The sequence below is a fragment of the Onychostruthus taczanowskii genome, unplaced genomic scaffold, assembly GCF_017590055.1.
Source record: "Onychostruthus taczanowskii isolate IOZ18803 unplaced genomic scaffold, ASM1759005v1 scaffold2, whole genome shotgun sequence".
Lineage (NCBI taxonomy): Eukaryota > Metazoa > Chordata > Aves > Passeriformes > Passeridae > Onychostruthus > Onychostruthus taczanowskii.
Window position 1 is genome coordinate 22,515,773 of NW_024499239.1, and position 23,287 is coordinate 22,539,059.

Consider the following 23,287-nt stretch of genomic DNA (forward strand, 5'->3'; position numbering starts at 1 on the left):
GGTTTTCTTTGAGAGCTGGGAGCAGCTATGGCTTGGTCCAACACATCTCAATGTACTGGGCTCATGTCCAGAAATTAGGACAGAAGTTTCTGCTCCTGCTTTTTCATCCCTGTTCACAATGCAACCACAAACGCAGCCCGATTTTTACCTACTCCCTGAATGAACACTATAGACAAACTCAGAGGGAATTAGCCTTTGATCCCAAAGGACAGCAGTCCTTTTTAACACTTTTGGTGCCAAGCAATTCCCAAGACTGCAAGAACCACCTCCATTTCTACACACTCAGGACAGTGCTCTTAAAACTACCCATGTTAATCACCACACAATACAATTTTCTTGTTGGTAGAAATAACAAAAAATTGAGATCCGGACCAAAGCCTTACCTTAATGCCCCCAATCCTGTGCTCCCCTTTGAACTCCTTGCCATTTTTCAGCCAGTAGATGGAAGGAGTTGGGTTTCCACCCGCCGGACATCGGAAGCGAACGGTGTTGGCGGCAGGAACTGCCAGCAGCTTCTTCTCCATCTTATCTGGCCGGGTCCAGAAGGGGACACCTGAGAAAGGAAAAACCAAGCTGAACAGGCCCCTTTCTGCAGCAGAAGATATCAGCTGGTGAGCAGATGCATTTGAGGAGTCTTTGGCATGTGCAGATTGACAGTTAAATTGCTACCTGCTGCTGTTAAGATAAATGACACAGAAACGCTTTCCAGCTAAATGACTCTCATTGACATAGAGAGGGTGTTTGCATTTCAGTTTTGTGATGAAAGGTTCACGACCAGGTTCTTGTCTTGGTAATGCCAGTATAAATCTAAAGTGGCTCCTTTCAAATCAACAAGTAGAGTTATCCCAGATCAGGATGGGAATCTGGCCGCAGTGAGTAAAAAGATACAGATGTACCTTTGGGACATTAGTAGCCAAGAAGCATAAACAGCAGAAAGATGTCAGAACTGTAAAAGGATGTTGATGGGCCAGCAAGGGAGCAGAGAAAACGTATGAGCTGAGTGCACTGGAAAATGTTCCTCCTCAGCGAGTACAAATGTAGTGTATCCTCCTTAAGGGAAGGAAAGAAAAAAAAGCGCCAGTGCCAAACTGGTTTATCGTGTTTATGTTCTTTAAGTACAAGTGATTTTAGTTTTAAGGATTCATGTTACCTTTGAACAGGGATAAATTTTAAAACACCAGTGTTAGCATGAGATACTTTTTATAATCTGCCTCAAGTACAGCTACGTTCCTTGGCTGCGTTACAAACATTACATATTAACTCCAAATTAAGGCAGCAGCAGCGGCAAACTCATTATACTGGGAAGAAAGAAAAAGTTTTTAAAAAAAGCCTCCCAAGCTTTCATTTCTGCTTAAGGCAACTCTGCAGAGCTGCACATGTTGTGCTTCCCCTGCCACACCAGGGCCACATCCAGCCCCCCAGATCTGTGCTGCACACCAAGGGCAAAGGGAGATGGGGGCAGGCAGTGTCTGGGCTGCAAAAGAGCAAGAAGGAGGGCAAGGAGTGTAAATGGCATCTCCTCCAGCTGGGTAGGAAAATCTCACAGGCATGGAGCACCTGTTGCAGAGGTAAGTGTGCTTCTGGCCAAGACAAACTGAAGGCACTGGTCCTCCAAGAACTGCCTTGGAGAACAGAGAACACGATGGCACCAAAGATGTTAGGGCAGACAGCCTTTGCTGCTGGCTTCTCCTGCAGTGGTGACAATGCTCAGAAACACCAGCCAGCATCACAGCCCCATCTCAGTGCTACTCTGAAGCCCCTGTAATTCCCTTTCTGCTTAATGACAAATGTGTACAAAGTTTTCCCTCTTGCTGCATGCCTTTGAGATGCATGGGAGCTGCTCCCTTTCTCCAGCACTCCTTATCCCTGAAGCATTTGGCTGCATGATACCCATCCCATTACAACTCCAGCAAGTCAGAGATTGACCCCCACCTTGGTGTAAGTCCCCAGTGTCCCCCATGCAGGCTCCCTGCTGCATTCCAACTCCAAGGACATTGCAGGAAAGGTCATACAGCTCAGCCAAGGCAATCCATGCACCCACTGGTTTTTAGCACCTGCCAACTAAGTCAGAGATTGACCCCACCTTGGTGTTCCCCCATGCAGGCTCCCTGCAGCATTCCAACTACAAGGATATTGCAGGAAAGGTCATACAGCTCAGCCAAGGCAATCCATGCACCCACTGGTTTTTAGCACCTGCCAACACTTTCCCCATGTTTTCTCCACTTTGCAAAGTCCATGAGGAATTGGAGACCAGGAGCTCCATCCAGGATGCCCCTCCACGTGCTAGAGACAGCCCCACTGGGCACCCCTCACGTCCCCTCTGCCTTTCCACCTCTGCAGTGGGATGGCTGGACACAGTTGCCTCAGCAACACCATCTCAGGGCAGGGAAATCCAGTACTGAGGGTTTGCATCTGCCCTCAGCCTGCCTTGCACAACAGTGTGATGCCTATCAGAGTCAGCCCCACGTATCAGAGGGATCTGTGCTCGCACATCTCGCGTACGCCTCATCTTTCAAATAACGAAACTGCTTAAGGCCCTCTTCTTGCCAGGATCCAGCAGGAGCATGGCTGGCACAAACAAGAGCAAAAGGAGGAATCCCCACAATTCCCATAGCTCTGGAAAATCCCAGCTACCAACTCTGCTGTGAACACACAGCACATCCAGGAGGCCTGAAGTACTACGTGATAAAGTAAGCTAAAATGGGACATCATGCAGCCATCTACTGTTCCAGATGGCAGAACTGCACAAAAATGGGAAATATTCCACAAAATGTTAGAAGGGAGGGTGCAACAGCTAAAGAAAGAACAGGTCTTGATGGTAAAAGGATGATGCTGTTCTAGCACGAGGGAAGGGCAGAAACCAAGCAAAGACTGGGCAGATCCCCAGGCAGCAACAGGGGAGTGAATGCAGAGGACACTTGGGGTGGTGTTGGGAAGGCTGGAGAGGAGAGGGCTCCAGAAACCCATGCTGCTCCTTGGTTTCTGAAGCCTGGGACATTTTCTGGCCAAATGCCTCCTTTTGGCAATGCATCTTTATTTTCTGGGGATGTTACAAGAGGTTAACAGGGCTACAGGGGAGAGGTATGGCAAAGGCCAGGCACAGATGGAAAAGTCCCCTTTTGACACCGCCACAGAGGGCAGCCAAATAACCTGTCCTGTTGTTTAATTAACATATCTGCCCACAAGAAATCCCATTTTACGGTGTTGGTGACAATCATCTAGGCACAGAGGTGTAATTACATCACATGGTCACCTGGTCAGGACCATGCTCCTCCTTTTGCTTTTTGGGGGTCTTCCCTTTTACACAACATCTGCATGTGCTGCAGGGTGACATTTTATCACATTTTTTCATTCAAAAGATGAGTTTGAATTTCACAGGAGATCCATCAACCCACTGGCTGCAAATGTAGTCACTGAAGCCAAGGGGGATTTTGCTATCAGACATCAGGGAGGAGCAAGATGGAGCCCAGGAAAGTTTCCAGCTGGGGATATTCTCCATATGGAGCAAAAGCAGGATTCACTCCTGCCTGCTGCAATTAGACACCACTTCTTCGCTGAGTGCTTTCCCTTGTTTCGGTGCTCTTCTGTAAGATTCAGGGCTTGCCAGGGCTGGGCACCCCTGGATTATTGTGCCAAGACTCAAATAGGGCATTGCTCTCAAGTCAAACTGGAACTGGAAGAAAGCGTCTACACATTGAAAACAGCGCCTTTGTTCTCACTTGCAGGAGCAGTGAACAAAACATCCCTGCTTTTGCTTTGCTCTGCCCTCTGAGTCCCTTCATTACCACTTTTTAAGGGCCTGAAAATGTTGCTAACTCTTCCTTTCAAGCAAAGCTTGCAAAGCTCCAGAGAGTTTGGGGAGCGGGAAAAGAAGAAGGATGAAAGACAGGAAAATTTTCTAGACCCGCTCTCTGTAAATTAATTACCAGCAATGGTTTTGCATGTGCAGGTGTGAAAAAAAAAAGGGACCCCCAAACATTATCACCAGCCCTTTCCCATCATCAAACACTAAGCCTGACGGTCCATTTTGTTCGTCAAAGACACCGGCCACCCATCCAACTGGAATGACCAATTAAAAAAAAACCTGAGAGCAATACTTGGAATAATTAATACAGCCAAGCACTCATTTAGCAATTAGGAGCTGCCACCAAATTCTGTGGCAGACAGAATCAACCCCTAATTGTGTAATTTCCCCAGCTGACGCCTCCGAGGACAGAGCCAGATTTAATTGGAGATTATGGGGGCTCTTTGAAGGTGCTGGGGCTGCGCAGCGGGGGCTCCAAACAAACAGATACAAGAGGGGTAGGGAGCACTGGGGCAGAAGCACAGTGTGTGAAAAGGGAGTTTTGTTTTTGTTTCGGGGCCAGGAAAAACAGCTGTAGAGAACAGAGGTATTAGAAAGCCTCTTTCTGCAAAGGCGGATCACGGCTTGTGACAAGGCTGCTAGAAACGAGCTGATCTGAAGCTGCAGAAGTTTCTCCTTATTCTTTTCTGCTGCCCATCCCTGAAGGATGCTCTGTTTCTGCACTGCCTATCAGAGAGGAAGCTGAGAGTGAGCAGAGCAGGGCCCTCCACATGGAATTTGGTATTTCCAACCCTTAAAATTAACAAGATTGGCTTCAAACTCATGATGCTATTGGAATCAGCTTTCCAAACTCTCCACTATGTGAGGATGAGAAACTCTGTTGAGTAACACAAGCCAGGAAAGTAACTTATCATCACAAGGGGTCAGGACAAAAGGATTTTATTCAGTGATATGCAGTGTGGCAACACTCACTGAGCCAGTGCAGGATGGACTGCCTCCCCCTAAATATGAGACACTATCAGTTATAGTGACTAGTTACCTTTAAGGTCGCTTCCAACCCTAACCATCCTATGAGTCTGTGGTATTTTTATTTTGCATTAAAGCATTTTTTGCCTTTTCTCCTCCAACTATTGACCACAGCTGTGTGTGATGCCTGAGCAGGGGCTCATATACCCCACTAGTAGGGCACATTTTTGCCACAGGAGATAGAGGACTTAGGTCTTTGGGTTGTTCACAGAACATGGCACAGCTACACCATGTGTGCCTGCTTGCTTTGGTCCTTCAGCCCCTGTTCCTGCTGGGATGTCCTGCCAGTGGTGGTACCAGGGTAAACAACACAGCTCCCCAGACTCAGGAGATCTGTGTGGGTTAAGTGGAGAATCTGACATCAAAGAAAGCAACACAAAGCAGACCCATGTCACAAAACGCTGCGAGGTTTCACTGCACTGACACATTAAGCTAATCAACCATTTTTAAAGCAGAAGATAATCCAACTTTTTATAACGAGACCTTTAAGCAAAGCCAGCCATTACCTTTAGGTCTAAAACCAGAGACAGCCTCAAAGTCAAGAAGACCCAGAAAACAGGCTATAAATACATGTGGTGAAATGTGTGTTTTCCTTTTCAGTGAAGAAAAAAGTCTTTCTGTACCATAAGCCAGCTGATGTTTTGTGATACCTGTTGCTAAGAGATTGAGTTCTCTATAAACCACATTAAAAAACGTACAGAACAATCAGTTGTGCTCCCCAGAAGCTGCTCTGCAGCAGAAAAAAAATCCTGACCAAACCAGACCTTCCCTAAGTCTGTACCATTCTTCAGCAGGTACCAGGAGCCCTGAGTACCTCTGTGAAGGTGCCTGTCACCTGGCAGGATTTGGCCCCTAATTAGAAGCTATCAGAAAACCACTAATTGCTGCTGATGGGTCTCCTGGCACTGTAACTCACCATTACTGTCCACACAGCAGTATTAACTTATTGCAGACCTGTTTGAAATAGTCCTGCATGTGCAATGTTACGGGCAGGAGAGATTTTCCAGTCATGTTGAACTTCTGCCAATGTACATAGCTGATTGGGAGTTCAAATGCAAAGACATCTATTTATTTAAAATGCATACACATGGGCAGCTCACTCTGCAGAAGTATAAAGAGCAGAATAAAACCCAGCACTAACACCTCTGAAGCCTGTAATGATCCTGATTAATGCTACTGCACTTAAAGAAAGCAGCAATGGGACTGAAAGAGATTCACTGTGAAAGCACCATGCACTGTCCTGGGACTCTCCTCCTCACAGGAGTGAAAGAAAAAGGCAGTAAAGCCAAAGAGGTTGCTCTCACTTATGCCATCAGTAAATTTGGCCCTTGGCTAGCGTATGTTTTGTACTCTGACTCCTGTCAAGACACTAGTAAGGACCAGAATCAGAATAGTTAAAAGTAAAGCAGTCAAGGTTTGAAATGGTATAAAACTGGTGTAACATCAGTGCAGTAAAAAAAAAATATATATACATAGTAAGTGGGCTTGTCTGGATTTACATGAAAGGAGAATTTGTAACTACTCATCTGTTCAGATTCTCAGCATCAAGTCTTCAAAATACAGTACTGCTGCTGGAGGATTCCACAACAGCAATACCACTCTGGGAGCTGTTCCTAAATTTTTAGATAAATTTCATCGTGGCTCCATCCTAAGGTCACTGATTTCAACACAAAGCTGCTGTGTGACTATGTGAACACCCAGATGAGCTGCACTGCTTGGGAGCCACAGCTTCTGCAAAGAAGGCCCCTGTATCCCAGAAAAATGAATTACCTGTATCTTCTGACTCATCATCGTCATCCTCATCATCACCTGACGAAGGGGAATCTGGAAAGAAAGAGACAAGAAAGAAGTGAAGCAGAAAGAGGACTGCACGTGGGGACACCGTGCTGGATGAGGCTGTTGGTGTCACTCAAGGGACATGCAAGTGACAGCTCACCCTTCCCTGCAGCTCCACCAGCCCAACTGGACAGGAGCTGTCTCAGCTGGGAGAGAGTGCTCTGAAAACGTGGTCCAATGTCAAATACTTCTCCCTGTGTGAAATGTTCTCTTTCTCATAAATACAAAAGGAATTCTAAACTGGAAAATTTATTTCTGCAGAACAAGCTGTCTGACTGGTTTGTTTTTTTTCTTCTGTCTAGCATTCACTCTGAAGACTTTTTATTTTACCATGTCTCAAAACAACAGGTCAGCATTTCTAATTCACTTTCCCTGCATTTTTCTTTTAACTCAATATCCCTCTGCCACAACTCCCTTCATTAACTCCTTGTTCAAACACCAGGACCAAAACTTTTGAACTTCTTGCAATCAAACCTCTCTCCATCAACATTTTGACAGCTATTCCATGAACCAGTTCCCCTTAGTTATACTCCTCCCACAGAGGCACCTCAAGGCTGTAACTCAATACAGGTAAACAGGTGGAAATTTTCCATCTGTACCTCTCCAAAACATTCTGAACTGTTTCTTTTAATGTGGTCTGGCATTTCACCTTCTCCAAGCTGTCTACAATGAAGGCTCAGTCCCTCTTCCCCCCATCAAGTGACTACTGTAAATGTAAATGCCATTATCAAACAGCAGCTTAGTGTTTGATTTAGGTTTACACAGTTTAGTTTAGTACACTTCAGCACCTGGAAGATTTAGCATCACTGATGTTACATAATTTCCAGGAATTTTTCTTTTAAATTAAGGCAGAATGCTAACAATCCAGCAGCCTTTATGTTCTGAGACAGTATAAGAGAGCTTGGCCTTAAACACCAGAAAACAGGAAACATTATGAGTGTTCAACATGTGGCCAGAAATGCAAAGAGCTGCTTTAGATCAAGCCAGGCAGAACATTCTCCACTGCAAGATGCACTTGAGTTTTCTACTGTCTTCTGACCAGCACAGTAGAGGTAAAAATAGGTGGGAAGGGGATAAAAGGAAGGAGAAAGAAGGAAAGGTAACAACAAATAGTTCTTCCCTGCAGAATCTAGAAGGGCCTTCCAGGCATTTTCACCATCCACAGAAACAACACAGGAAACACCTCCCTGCCTCAGACTGCAGGGGCTCATCGTGCTTTGCACCTTCTCCTTGGCAAAGCCTCAAGGACGACTTCAAGCACGTACCTAACTGCAAATCCACAGTTGAGGTCCTGCTGGCAGCAGAACTAGGGAAACGCCATAGGGCTTGCTGAAAGTGAAGTGGATGTTTAGGTGTTCTGGCTGATCCAGCAGGTTTACTCAAGTCCTGGCGAAGGCAGAAACTGAGCCAAATCCCCACCAGCATCGATGGAGAAATCAGCACCTTCTCAGCTCTCAGATTTGGTTACCCATATATTAACACATGATTATAGTTTACCTCTGTTTTCCAATGACTCCATCATGACCAGAGGAGTAGAATCAATTTTTAAACTAATTCAAAATCATTTTCACAAGGTTGAGGGAGGTCTTTTAACTTTGCTTGTTTTTAAGATGAGAAGTGCAGATTTAAGACCAAATATCCCATATTCACAGCTACTGTCCTATTCAAGTTACTAAAACATCACCTTTTTCAAAAGGTGACTAAAAATTATAAGCTATTTGTTTACCATTTACTAAAACAGTAATCTTTAGCAGAAGTTGTTGAAGTATTGGCAAGAACTGCTCAAAAGGGCTTTAATTATGAATGAAAAGGGACTTAATTAGTTCAGTCACCTGTTTTGTAATGCTTGGCCTTGGGTATTTTGAAAGCTCTGCTGGTATCAGCCTGCAGTCCATGCTCATCACAGGGGTGCTGCTCAGCCACTAAATCCAAAGGCTGTTTTGTGCATGAAATGGTTGCAGAAATAGAGTTTCTGCCAACAGGGCTGGATATCAGTTTGGGCATGCAGCCTCTACACGATCCTTTCCAAGTGCTCAGGTTTTAAGGGGACAGTATGTTTCTTTTTGTAAACTAGCAAAACACTCAAGCCCTTGTCTGTCAAGGGAAGAATTTTAAAGAGATCAAATCCTGCTATTAATCAGCCTGGTTCTCAGCCCTTGAATGCCAGCTCCAGCACCTACTTGCTCTGCTTCCAGCATCAAACATCCCCCTGTACACAGACAGAGCCACTGCAGCACAGTCAGTTTGTTGCAGACTCAAATCTCATGGCTCTGTGTAGGAAAATCCTCATATGCCCCTAGGACATGGAAGCAGTCTCAAAATGGAACTTGTGTGTGGATCAGCTATTCCAGCACACCTAACCTAGTTTTGCTTACTTAAGAGCAGAGATCAGAGCAATTGCAGGCTGTTAGTACAGCTTTAAACCAGTTTAATGCAGAGAACAACTCCAGCCCCAAACATCAGATACCCACATGAATATACAACACACTGCAACACATGAACACCTGACCAGATACCTGAGCTAATTGCTGGCATTACCTTTAAGAACTGGGGACACAAACCACAAATCTCCAATCACAATCTCATCTCTGCAGTGCCACGCTGAGCAATCAATACTAATTATAAAGAAATATCTGAGTAAATGAGAGGTGCCGCTATTGCCACATAAAGCAGGGCTTCAAAGTTTAAAACAAGTGCTGCTGACAGCTAAAAAGGAGGCTCCCACATTACCAGCACTTTGGTGGTAATGACAGTGGGCTAATAGAATCAAAGACTCATAATGTTGTCAGAAAGCAGGTTCAGGTTACTCGCTAGTTCTTAAGCTGTTATTAGCTATTATTAGTGAAGAGGAAAAATACAGGGGCTTAAACTTTTTAAAAGCAGAGGATTATCAGTCCTTCCACTATTAAAAACAATTTCTCACTTTACCAACTTTTGGGGCTGGCAGCTGTTTCATTTGAGCATGTAACCAGCTGCCCTCTCCTGCCTCCCCTGCTGCCCCTTGAACTCAAAAGCATTTTCGTGTCACTTAGGAAGAAAAGAGAGAGTAACATTTCTAACAACATGCAGTTTGCTGGATAGTTCCAATAATCATACCTAGTTAAAGAAAGCCTTTCAAGGGCCAAATACTTCTTTAACCATTTAATTGATATGACCTTGAAGCATTCACAGCAATCTCCAGTAACGCTCAATAAAAAGCAGATGTTGCTGAAGGCTTGGTGAAACAAGCTTTTCTTCTCATGATGGTTTCCTCTCACACAAAATCCTATTGCACAAGAAAGTTCTCTATGGAGTGGATGTGATTCACAATTACAAACATCTCTGTGTTTGGTTTTCAGAGAGAGACTCTTAACTTTTTGAGGGAACTCAACTTTTGGAGAAAGGACCTACTATTCAAGGATTCTTGAAAAAGCTCCAGTAGTTTAAGGGCAAATGAAAGTTTTCAAAACCTGAGACCCCCAAGGGGCTAATTCTTCTGAAAATTGAGGCTTTTAACTTGTGATCAGGAGAGTTTTTATCTGCTCACAGTGATCCACCTACCAATGCACCAGCCTGAAATCATGAAAATGACCTTTGTGTTGGTGGTTGGCTATCTGGAAACAACAGATTTTTCTGGCACTCTGTGTTTAGTGATCCAGGCTTGGACAGCTTGTAGCTGGTTCTGATCTATCATCCTCATCACTAAAAATATGGCCAAGCAAATGACAGCATGTGCTTTCCTAACACAGCACTTGTTTGCAATGTATGAATCCCAGTAAGTAACTTTGATGAAGCACATATTTTGGATATACACAGTTTACAGATAAGCTACCTCTAAAACAAGCTAGCAATTTGTGATAACTGTGATGGAGGGTAGAGATTTACCAGCTACAGCAGGGAAACAGTCTTCAGGAACTTCCACCTCTTATGTGCAATTTTGCCACTGGTTTGTCACGTAACATGGAAAACATCATTTAACCACCAGGAGCCACAGCTCGCTCACTCATTGACTCACAAAAAACTTCAAAGCCACATGTAGCATTGCATCTATTTGAGTGTTAAGGGGGATTTGAGGTTTAATCTGACCAGCACCCTTTCTAAGCCTCTCTCAGTATTAACATCAAGGTTCAGCATTTGGTATGGGCATGCAAACATTCTTCAATTGGTTTGTTTTGCCAGTCTAGCCACTGTCAGGAGTTAGCAGGGAGGTACAGACCTTCCAAGGACACACAAACACCCCAAACCACCAATTGTGCTGAACATGTGAAAGGACAAAAATTTAAAAAAAAAGGAAAAAAATAATAGGAAATCACTGAAACATTTCTGCACGTACCTGTAACTCTGACTGTAAAGTTTCCCAGGACCTCGTTGGAATGCCTTGGCTTGCAACTGTACAGCCCTGAGTCATCATATGATACATTGATTATCTTCAACAGTTTTTGTCCAATATGAGTTCTGTTGGTAGGTGCAATTCCAATACCATCTTTAAACCAGAAAACAGACACAGAAGAGCCTTGGGTGTTACAGGAAAGTTCAATGGTATCTCCATTTCCAAACACCAACTCTTCCAGAAAGGCGGTCTCGCTCCTCAAGTATTCTGCAAAGGGAGAAAGAAATGGAGATGAATAAATAAGAGCAGGTGTCAGAGATAGAAGAGTGTTTAAAAAAAGAAACACATCTTGTATTTCCTCTGCTGATGCTTCCATGTGCCCAGACTTCCCCCTTGCCTGCCACAGGCAGGTAGCTGTGCAAAGACAGTCAGGTCTGACCTACAAGGATGGCTTTGACCCTGCTGCAACCAAAACACGTCCACCCCACCATCCCAACAAACAGCGCAGACCTCCAGAAAGGTCACTGCAACACCCAGCGCTGCAGGTGAGGGGGTGATCTGGCAGAAATAAGTGTGTGCTGGCAAGCTCACAGCTCAGTCTCTGAACCTCCTTTTGTTTATTGCTGAGAGTCTGTCCACAAACCCTATGAGACCCAGCAAGGACAGAAAGGAGCAGAACTGGGGATAAACCAAATTTCTTACTGACTCTGAATGACCGAAAGGCAACATCTGTGGGCTGAAGAAAACAGGAGGAAAGGCTGGACAGAAGATAAAGGCTGGAATAGCTAAAATAAATGAAACCACTAGCTTTCTGCTGAACTTATTCTGTGTGCAACAAAGTGCAGAATTCATAGATTATGACTTCACTGGTGAAACCAGTGCAAGTAGTGCAGCTTCAAATGCCTGAGGATGTAGCATTGGCTCCAGGCTCCAGGCTGCTCTTCTGCCTTGAGGTGAAAGAGCTAGGGCAGGCTACAAGAGAAAAATGTATTGCTTTTCTCTTCTTCTCACGTCTTTTTATTCTTGTATAAATGTAAATATTTAAAATATAAACATGTTGTAGTCAATAGCCTTGAAGGGTAGAAAGAAAGGATTCTGGGGCCTGAAAAGGTGGTATTTCATGGGAGGTATTGTCTCACAGGAGGCAAAGCCCACACTCACTGGGATTACAAAGAACCTTTCCTCATACCATGGCAGCAATTCCAACTCAAATATTTTATGGTTTGGCCAGAATGTTGTGGCGTTCATGCAGTCAAAGGTTTAGGGTGTTGGTTTTTTTTCCCTTTTAATAGATTTTTTCCCTGAAAGCATATACTTTTAGTAAATCAAAAAAGAAGACTGAGCTCCATGCAGAATCTCCTCGCTATCAGACTCATTGCTACATTTGAGTGTTTATCCACAATCTCTTCCCAACTGGGATATATCTCCGGGGAAAATATGGTCAATAAATATTCCGGTTTAAATGTTCAAGTTTTTTCTTCCTTCTTCTAGACCATGAGGATTTTTTCACTGGTACCAACCTTGGCTTCAAATTAAAAAGCCCTGTGGACAGCTTTGTACTTGCAAGTCTGAGTACTGGTCTAACTTTGATGGAACCTCTTGCTAATTTAATCTACTGGAAAACAAACCCCACACAACTGCACAACCCCTCCACACAAAACACAGTTTTACCAAAGCTGTTTGCCAGACGATCAAGCCTTGTATATTTTGGCTTTTGTATTATAAACCCACTGAACAGGAACAAGCCCAGACTAAGCACAGGCCAAACTGTACTGGTTAGCTGTCTAAAAGGAAATAACTCTTTTTCAAAAACCATAATGAACCTGGGTTAATGACAAAGCAACAAAGAATTTTTATAAAATGTACACAGGGAATGCTGGAACGAAGAGGAAAGTAAGACTCAGCAGATGGACTGGGGTCTCAAGCTTCTTCTGTGGAATGAAGCAGCACCTCTTGTTTCTGACAACTTGATTTTGGCATCTCTACCCTCAATCTCCCCAGTCAGTCTGCAGCAGATGTTGTAATGCAAAGTTTGGTTCTAGTGACTTCATTTGTACTGACTGGGAGTAATCTCAGGGTAGATGTAGCAGTGAATTAAAAGGAGAACACTACTAATGGTCTTAATCTCACTTCTGTTAACTGTTTTTCAAACTCCTGTTTATGTACTTATGGCTTAAAAAATAAACAGGACCCAAACTAGAGATCTCCACAAAGCATTTAAATGGACACTCAAATGTTTTAAGCACTTTGCCAACCGTGACCTTGGAGAACCAATTTTTACTCTCATTCCTTATATAGCTGTCAAGTACAAAGATAAATCTGAAAGCAGAGACAGTCTTGTTTCCATGCTTAAAACAGCAGGAGTTCAAAGCAGGGAACCAAAGCTCACAGCTCTCACAGGGTGGCTGGAGTCCAGCATCTCCTTCCTGCCCTCCAGCTGCATGTGCCTGGTGTTCCCAACACCTTTTCAACCAGAGACCCCAAGACATGAAGGAGACATGAAGTTGCCCTCTCTGAAGCCAACTCTCTCTCTCTCTCTCTCTCTATAAAAGAATGGGAGGGGACACAGCCATGACAGCTGAGCCCAAGTGACCAAAGGGACACTCCAGACCATATGACATCATGCTCAGCAATAAAGCTGGGGGAAGAAGGAGGAAGGGGATTTTTTGGAATGGTGGCATTTGTCTTTCTCAGTCACCCTATGAGGGAGCCCAGCTGTCCTGGGAAGGGCTGAACACCTGCCCTGGGGAAGTGGAGAACTAATTCCTTGTTCTGCTTTGCTTCTGTGTACAGCCCTTGCTTCTCTTAATACACTGTCTTTATCACCACCTTTATGGGTGGTTTTCTCACTTTTATTCTTCCAATTCTCTCCTCCACCCTCAGAGTTGGGGTAAGCAAGCTGCAGTGCGGGGCTGCCTTCCCAGACAGGATTAAGCCATGACAAGTATAAATTACCAGGGAGTTACCCCACCTAGGGGTTACAGGAGCCCACTCTGACACTTGCCAGCAGAGCAGGGATTAACACATTTGCAGCTTTAACAGGCTCTTCGAGAGAAAGAGGCAGTCTGGGTTGTGGGCTCCCGAGATATGACTAAAACTCAACAAACTATTAGTTTAGCCAAAGCAGTAATGACTTGAGAACCACCAAGAGCCACCAGATCTCCATCTGATGGAGATCAGCACTTGCAGCATCATCACTGCTCTTAGCAAACAGAGAAAGAGACCATTTTTAAGCTGTTCAGAGGAGCAAAAAGGCAGCAACTGGCTGGAAACACCTTCCACAATGAGGAGCAGTTGACCCAGCAACGCTGAAATGCTTTTGTATGTATTCACTTATAAGGATAAGACACTTCATCTCTGTAGCTGCTTGGCTCATCCCAGCAATAATTCACTTTCTGTGTGGTTCACAGCTCCAAGTACTTAAGTGTGTCAGTATTTCCATCAGCTGTCTGCTCCTCTCAGACATCAATACTTGTTACTGGCTGAGCCTGGAAACGTTTTATTTTGGTTTTAACGCATGCAGCTCCCAAGTTTTTTATTATTCAGGCATGAAAGGACGGGAGGAGGTGGAGAGTGGTGGGCTATTCTCAGGCTGCCTATGGTCCCCAAAAAATTCAAGCCAACCTTGAGCCTGCCTGATACCCTCCTGGGTTTCAGGGAGTATTTCCACATGCTGCTGAGGACTGCTCCTGGGCAGCAAAGGCTCACAGCGAGGGGTGAGGGAGCCCCATGGTCCCATGTCACCTCACAGGGTGCTGGTTTCTGGCTCCAGAAAATTTCTTTCTCTTCACCTTTGATTTTCCCCCTGGAATAACTTCCCACAACCCTACTTTTCCAAACACCAAAGTGTTCAGGAGTCTCCTGAGGAACTGCTCTGGTGGGATACATGCATCCCCCATCACCATCATCCTTTCCCCTCAGTGGGCATCCTGCAGCAGGGAACATCCACCACAAACTCAAACTACACTGGGACTCCCCCCACACAGCACTTGAGGCACACAACCTTCAGTACCACCAGCAAGAGATTCCTCACCCCACCCTGAACCCTGGCAGCCCTGAGAGGCTTTCCAGGATTGCTCCACAGCCCAGTGCTGGAATGGACTAAGGCTCAGTTCTAAGCAGATCATATTTTTCCCTTTTCAAGCTGGACAAGCTGTATTTGGCACGTTAACAAGCACAGAGACAGCAGCGCTCCACGCATTTCTCTCGTCAGGTTAATCTGAAATAGTTTCTTGTTCTATGTATTTTACTGCACCAAATCCACCGTGACAGGATACATTATAGGATCACAGAGCAAGAGCCAGGCCAGAGCTTTCTCCTGTTGAGTTTGTTATCCCATTCCCAGGGGGATCATGGTCCCAGGCAGCAAGCTGGTGAATAATTGCTGGAGGTGTATGAAAACCTCCAGCATCAGGGGATGAACACAGCCATGGTGGCAAAGAGCATGTACACTATCTCCAGACTCAGACCAGCACTGTGTCCTGCATATTTAGCCCTGGTTTATTCTAAATGAGTGTCCTAACTGTGTTAACAGAGTATGATTCACACAGTGAATAATATTCAGGTGTTTTCCACAATACCTGTGTGTCTGTTCTTGGGATGGAGTCACTTCCCTACCTCACCTTGGGACTTCTGCACTGGGAAAAGCAAACTTCCTAGAAGGGAAATAAAACACTTTCTTTGCCAAATATTGTTCATTTAAGATTTGTCTAAATCTAAAAAGTAGCCAGGAAAAGTGACAAGTGACATCAGTGTCACCTCCCCATAGGAACCACAACATGCACAGAACCCACATCCCCATTCCCTCTGCCTCCTCCCAGAGAGACAGAGAGACCCTGGGGGAATATTGAAAACTTCCAAAGCTGTCCTGGGCCCTGCAGCACTGCAGCCCCTGTAGAGCTGGGCATGATAAGATCGTGGGATCACCTGTTTCCCCAGAAACCTGCCTTCCCAGGGCAGGTGAAATCAAGGCAGCAGTGCAGTCCCTGCAAACCCTCACTGCTCTGCAGGGAGCTGATGGGGTATTTTATTTTTATATATATATACAGATAAATATATATACACACACACACACACATATGTATACATATATATACACACATATACATATACACGTATACATATGTATATGTATATATGCATGTAAGTATGTATTTGGCAGTGCTTTATGCAGGGCACAGCTTTCCCCTCCTTTCTGCACAGCCATGATGGTGCCAAAGGTGGAACATCTCTTTCTGGCTATGGCCCTGTCACCCCAAAAGGTACCTCACCAGCCTGGCACCGCAAATACATCAAATACAAGAAATTATATAAAGTATTTTGTGTAGATATTTTCTATTATATTATATTTATAAAATAAAAGTATTATATAAAACCTTCTGTTTTTTTCTCTTCCCCAGCTCCTCTCCCCTTGTGGGGTCAAGACCCCTCTTGCACCACACTTCCCTGTGTCAGGCTGCAGCCATCCTGGGAAGAAGGGGCTTGCTCTGGCAATCACAGCAGCACAGGAGGCTTTGCTGAAGCAGTATCACCTCCCAAAGTGGTGTTTTGCTGGGTTATCTCCCCTGCTCAGAGGGGCTCACACCCAGAAATAAAATACTGCAAAAATAAAATATCTGTATCTGTAAAGGTCTAAACTGTGATATAAAAATATGTCTTTAGATAATCATATCTGAAAAGGGTTTGCCTCCATTATTTCACAGATTCATAGAACCACAGAATGGTTTGTTTTGGAAGGGATCTTAAACATTATCTCATTCCAACACCCCTGCCTTGGGCAAGGACACCTTCCCCTAGACCAGATCACTCAAAGGTACCACTTCATCTTTCCTGTATTGCAAGTGTTTGCTTGAGAGGAGGCAGTTCTCCTGGAAAAGCTTAAAACAGCTATAATAATAATAATAGTAATAATAAAAATGCAAAGACTGTTTATACTGCATTTGCACTGCAGTGGCCTATGCAATTGTTACCAGACATTTCTTTCAAAGACATTAACAAGTAACTGCACTGTGTTAAAAGCCCATGGAGATTTTCTTAGATGAGTTTTAGGAGAAGAGCAAACCTTTTTCCTAGAGAATTAGCAAAACAATAACCAGGTTTAATTCTGTCATATGCAGCTTTCTTTATAAACAAGAGATTAAGGAAAGGAATTAAAAAAAATCTCTACTGTTTAGCTTGGCTATCCCCGACTTTGGAAGAGCTTCCAAAATGGAAAAAGCAGATGTTGCAAATCTGCCTTATCTAGGGAGCAACTGTTGACTCTGTTGTGCAAATCCTAATTTACATCTGCATGAAAGGTTTCAGAGATTAAATGGCATTCAAGTAGGAATATTAGCTTTTCTCCCTCCCTCCAGCTCTCCTTTGAATGGATTTACTACTGGCAATTAGCTTTCTGTTCCATCGGCCAAGTAGAAAACAGGATTCATCAGGACTCTACAGTATCCTCCTTTTAATGGACTGTTTTCGTAGATCACCCAATTCAGTCACAGAGAGTTTAAAGAAATAAATTGCCACAAAGCCAAAACAGTTACAAGAACACTTTGGCCAGGAGCGTTTCCCTCTGACACTTGGAAGTCCTAAGGAGGACAGAAAAAAACCCACCAGAGAACAAATCAAAGGGGTCTCCTGGCTACACCTAAAAAGATGGGAATGTAAACCCCTCCAAGAGGCACAAAGCTTTGGTTGCCGCTGAGAGCCCAGAACTGGTCCCGAGCCTTCAGCTGGGGATTGCTGGCTTAAAAGAACAAGCAGTGATGGGGAGTTTTCCTTAAAATCCGGCCCGATTGTACAACCAAACACTTGGTGCCCCACAGAAAACAGGGAAGCAAACACCCCTCATATGTATCTAGTTAGCTCAGAGTCCTTTTTGAACTTAGCATGGAACTTTTTTTAGAGAAATAAAAGAACTGATATGAAATGTCTCCACTTCATCAATGGTCCCCAAAGACAGGGAGCAGCAGACGGGAGGCAGCACAGGCACGCTGAGGTCCCCAGGCTGTGAGAGCTCCTGCTCAAGGATGCCCATGCAGATGGCTCCTGCTCTCCCAGGTCCCAAAATCTCTGTGCTTTCCTGAAGGAGGGCAGCAATGAGCTGCAGCAATGCTCAGCAGCCCACGCTCACAGTGGGGGTGACACCAGCCCCAGCCTGGCACGATGAGCACACCCTTGCAGCTGCTGGCACACAGGTCACACAGGTCACCTCACCAACCCTGGTGCCAAACGTGGCCAAGCCACACTGCTCACTGCTCCAGGCAGGGATGGGAACTCACTGGGCTGATCCCTGGGGGAGCACAAGAGACTGTGCTGTCATCCTTTTGGTGTCTTGCCTCTTGCTGCCTCTGAAGAGCAGTGGCCAACTTGGCCTCAGCTTTTGCTCAGCACAGCAGGGGCATCCCAGCTTGATGCTGACAGACAGATCCCACCACAAAGCAGCTGATGTTTTACATTTCTGCTCCACATGCCTGAGGAAGTCCAAAAAACCCTCATCACTACAGCAAGCAAGCAACTACCACGAGCCCTTTCAAAGCCAGTGGCAGCAGCTATGTAAACTGAGGCACAGAATGAGGCTTCCCAGCATCCCAACAGATCGGGCAAAGCCTGCCCCAAACTCCACTGGAGCAGAACTTGGTCCTGCCAAACTGTGGAGGCCCTGATCAAACCTGTGCTCTTCAGCATCAGTGCACCACAGCATCCCTCCTACTCCAGGGTATCTGGAGGGGTTTTGCAGGTGACACATCCCAAGGAATTAGCAGGGTTTGCTACAAGGACACAGCTTACACAAATGACTGCTCCACAAAGCATAGGGAAAGGAGAGCAGATGTATCTTTGGAAATAGTTTTAAACTTTCTTATAATGTTGCTGAATTATTCTTCTGGTTATTTTTTTTTCCTGGGCTCTTTCTCTATACCCTCATTTCCTTCCCAAAAATGCTTCAAATATTCATTACTGTTGGAGCTTTGACCTCCAGGGTGGGTTTTCAGCTACTTGGCCAGTTCCATCAAAACTTCACCACTTCTCAAGTGCTCTTGCAGATGAATTTTTAAGAAATACATGAGCTCCCCAGACTCAAAAGTTTAGGCTTACCTCAGAGGAACTTTTTAAGGGATGCAAACGCTCCTGCTCCCTTTCCAATTCGCAAGCCAGTTTTGCTCTGGAAGCTACTTGTGATGCTTTCTGAAGCAGGCTTTAAGATCACATGGCGTCAGAAAAAATTTGCCATAAAGCCCCAACCTTTCCCCTTCGGTTCACAGCTATGCAGCTCCCAAATCCCAGGTCCTCTGTATTTCCCTTGCACTTTTAATGTGCACTCCTCTAATCTTCATTTAATGCAGGCAGCTGGCTGCAAATACCCCCAAACAATGACTTTAATCCTAAGTATCCTGAAGCCCCTCTTTCCTTCCCGCACCAAAACTGCAGAAAAAAAATAAAAAGAACAGACTCAAGACAGCAAGATGGAGAAATCCAACCTATCCACTGGGCCAAAGGATCAGAACGACACAATGAGCTAAATTTTGCCGGGTTTGCTAATTAAAAACGGAAGCTTCCCCACTTTGGAGCCAAGGCAGGGAGGTGGGGGGAGTTCTCATGCTATTCAAAAAATCGGCTTCCAACTGGGACCATATTCACTCCACATTAATTGTCATTCCAACTACGAGTGTCCTAGTTTCAAAATGAAAACTACTCTCCGGTGTAGCTAGTGAAAACTAACACCAGTTTTGAGGCATTAAACAAAATTTATTGATTGCATTTTCCCACCCACTAAAACTTTAATAAGCATTAAACCTGAAACTCCTGGCCCCGTTTCCTCCCTCAACCTCTCTCTCCATAAAAAGGGTCAGGCTCCTCTATATGGAGATTAGGACTTAATGTTTGGTATTTGTTTATAAGCCTATCAATTGCCTTTATTTCAGGGGGGAGAAAGGGACATCTTAAAAAAAAAAAACCCTCTTGTACAGGGATTAAGAGAGGGCAAAGGTTTAGGGTAGTTTGGGTGGGTGTTTTTCCAATTGATTGTGGGTTTTAGATATATGAAGGATCATGTTCACGTGAATGAAAATAAAAATATTCCCCTTTTTGCAAGTTTCCCTTGAGTAACATAAAATGCTATTTTCAAAGATCCCTATTTCTCAGTAATAAGATTCAGAATTTCAAGTCTTCTCTGCTGGCCGTTTTCAGCTCTGTAAAAGGGAAAACTAATAATAATTTGGGGGCCACTCTGTCTGCATACTTAGTAAAGAAAACAAAGGTCAAACATTTGAAATGCAAAGGTCGGTGATTAAGCCCAGAAATCCATATCTATGCATCAAAATGAATAGCCAGATTTTGAGAGTGCTTAAACGATTTAAATGCAGAGCCTGACCTGGCTCAGCATCTTTCAAAACCAAGCTTGTTATTTCAGAGTCTCAAGCGAGATTTAGGTGCCAGGTACCCCAGTTGGAGAAATTTAACAGTAATCTCCTTTCAGGAGGTCTGATCCACTTTAACGTCGTGAATGACACAGAAAGATTTTGTTATTTAGAAAACACCTCTAACTAAAGCTGCAACACTCTGTCCTTGTGCTAAACTCAAGTTATCCTCCAGCTCTATTAGAAAGAGTTGTGAGAGATGGCAAAGAAAAGTAATGTCAAAAATTCTTTTATTTCTCCTCTTTAAAGAAGGCTGCTAAAGGGATTAGACAGCTTTGAGTTCACTGCTCTGTTAAATCAACCTTACAATATTTTTTCAGCTTGTTTGACTTGCTGTTTCTGTATACATTTGTGTTTTCACCTTTCTGCATTCAAATCCCACACTTAGCGTTTGTTCTGCGCTTCTCACAGGAAACTTAGTCAGTTCTTTATTTGTATTAAGTCTACAGGGTTATAGAAAACAGACTTGGAAAACAACCTCTAAATTAGCAGGATTTACCAGCTCCCATGCATAGGCGCATACACACAGGGCATGGCATACCATCCAACCTGAATGCAGAGGTTTATCATTTCCAGCAGCAGCACCAGGGCATCAGGTTCACCAGGAGGGACCTTTTAATGGTCTCCTGTAACCCTATCTATTACAGCAGGGCTTGGACTCCACTTTACAAATTAAGACAGAGTTCAAGGAAGTCATGCGTGTCTTGGTTCCCACTGCCTCCAAGCAGTTTTAGGGCTCCCAAATAATCATCTACAACCTGCACTGCATTAGGATCCAGAACTTCTAGAAGCAGGCCCTATGCAGAGATATTTCAGCACTGCTGTAAGGAAATGCAGACTCTCTTCAGAGGGCTATTTCCACCCTCCTACAAGAGGAGGCGGCTGGTCCTACCTGCATGAACCAGGGACCTTCCACAGGCACTTTGGGATATATTCCCCATCCTTCTGACTCTCATTTCCCCAGCTTTTCCTTTTCTTTCCCCACCAGAAAAACGCTTATAAATTCTTCTCTGTGCAAATGAGCCTCTAAGAATTAGATAGATGCTGCTGTGATGCCAAAGATGGTCAGTGCATCCTGCAAGGCAAGGAGGAGGAAAACAGCCACTTCTCTCTGCCAGGTGGAAGATAGAGATGATAAAAATTGAGCCCTGCAGCCACTAAAGGGCTGGATTTGTCTGGAAGTCAGGCACCAAAGCTCCTGCCATGCTCCCTTGGGTGGTATGAACCACCACTGTGCCCTGCTCATGAAAACACAAAGCTGGACAGCCTCCCTTGATGCATAACCCATACATGGAGCAAGAGCTGCACACAGCATTCTGCCCCCTCCACTCCCTTTCCATGGGTGGGTGGCTAATCCAGGGTCATCTTTTCTTCCTCCTTGCCTATGTCACCCCTCCAACTGCTCTGTCTCATGCCCAAAACAGCTGGGCTCAAACACTGGGTTAAGTTATTCCTGCAAAGACTGCACCTCCTGTCTGCACTTCATTTGCTACGCACTGGGAAGAGGGGACAGAGAGGGAGAAAACCTCTACTTCAAACATTTACATGTGTTTTTGAAAGCACCTGAGGAGGTTTCTGTCCCTTTTTTTGCCAGGACTAACACATTCCACAAGACTATCTTGTTCAGAGCAGGGAGATGACTCCCCACAGGAAGGATCTGCATTGCGTGGGGCACCAGACCCAGGCTCAGGCAGCAACCCACCACTGAGACCACAGGGGTGGGTCAAACCTGCACCTTTTTGTCCCTGACAGGGGGACAGGGCAAAGGAGAACCCAGCTGTCCCCTCTGCTACCTCTGTGCTTCCCTGCCCTTCATGAAGGCTTCTCGATGCAGAAGCCCACTGCCTCCTCAAAATCAAGATGCCAGCATGCCTGCACTTAAAAACGAGTCCGAAATCTCATTCCTTCACTAAATAATTCACAGGTTGGAGCCCCAGCACAACTCCATTAACACCTTCCAGGAGCTATTTTCCTTTTTTGATTGGGCAGATTGCAAAGCATTTCTGTAGTGGGAGGCTTCATGTCTGGGTTTCCTTTGCCGCCTAGTTCAAATAATGGCAATACTAACTGAACCACTGGGCAAAAGAAAATTGAGTGGGACCCTTTTGTCAAAACTCTGGTGGTTCCTATTTGCTCCTCCAGCTCTCCTGCCCTAACTGCAACAAGGGCAAGAGAAGGTGCTGCTGTCAAGATGCCCCTCTCTGAGATACCTCAGGCTAAAAGAAAGCATCCGTAACACAGTTCTCTGTATTTAAACTCCACAGTATTTACTGTATTTATATTATATCCCAGGATGGCAGCTGGAGTGCAGGAGAGTGGTTACCCAGTATCTTCAAGGCTAATGCTAGTATCCCCCATTAGCCACTTACACCCTTCTTCCCAAGCTGGGTGAACCAGGAGCCTGGAAAGCTTGAAACTTATTTTTTATGCTTGATTACAGATTTCAAGTGCCTGACACCAGGCCCCCACTCATTATATTTTGACACTGATGACTTTGGGCTGAGCTGGAACAAACGCTTTGCGTTCACTCATCTCTCACTACATCCAGCAGAGTTTAACTCCTGAGAAGATGGGTGATGGATTTGTAGCAACTTTGGGCAGGGATGCAGAGAGGACACCATCTGCTGTTCCTTACTTTCCCCACACTCCCCACCCCACCCCTTCCTTTCTGTAATTAATCAATTCACAAATCAGGAGGAAAGGTTTTCGTGCAGCCTCCTCTTGTGACCACCCCTGCGAGGCAAAGGCTGAGGACACGGCGGGGCAGCTGCACAGCCCAAATGCTGCCTGTGGAGATGGGAGCAGCATTCCAGGCACTATGTCAGAGATCACTGTGTTCCCAGCCCTGCAGCTCCCACCCAGGGGCTTCCCAGGCCCAAACCACCACATGCTGGAAGAAAGAGGCTT

At 44.9% G+C, this 23,287-nt stretch overlaps 1 protein-coding gene across 2 annotated transcripts in view; it reads right to left on the reverse strand.

The window, feature by feature from the left end:
• Positions 1-23,287, reverse strand: part of FGFR3 (fibroblast growth factor receptor 3) — a 52,784-nt gene that overhangs the window by 20,494 nt on the left and 9,003 nt on the right. For both annotated transcript variants that reach the window (XM_041402673.1, XM_041402674.1), the window contains exons 2-4: positions 10,980-11,243; positions 6,602-6,655; positions 384-553 (exon numbers count right to left, since the gene is read on the reverse strand). In XM_041402673.1, the coding sequence (XP_041258607.1) occupies positions 384-553; positions 6,602-6,655; positions 10,980-11,243 (488 nt within the window). The remainder of the gene's footprint in view (positions 1-383; positions 554-6,601; positions 6,656-10,979; positions 11,244-23,287) is intronic.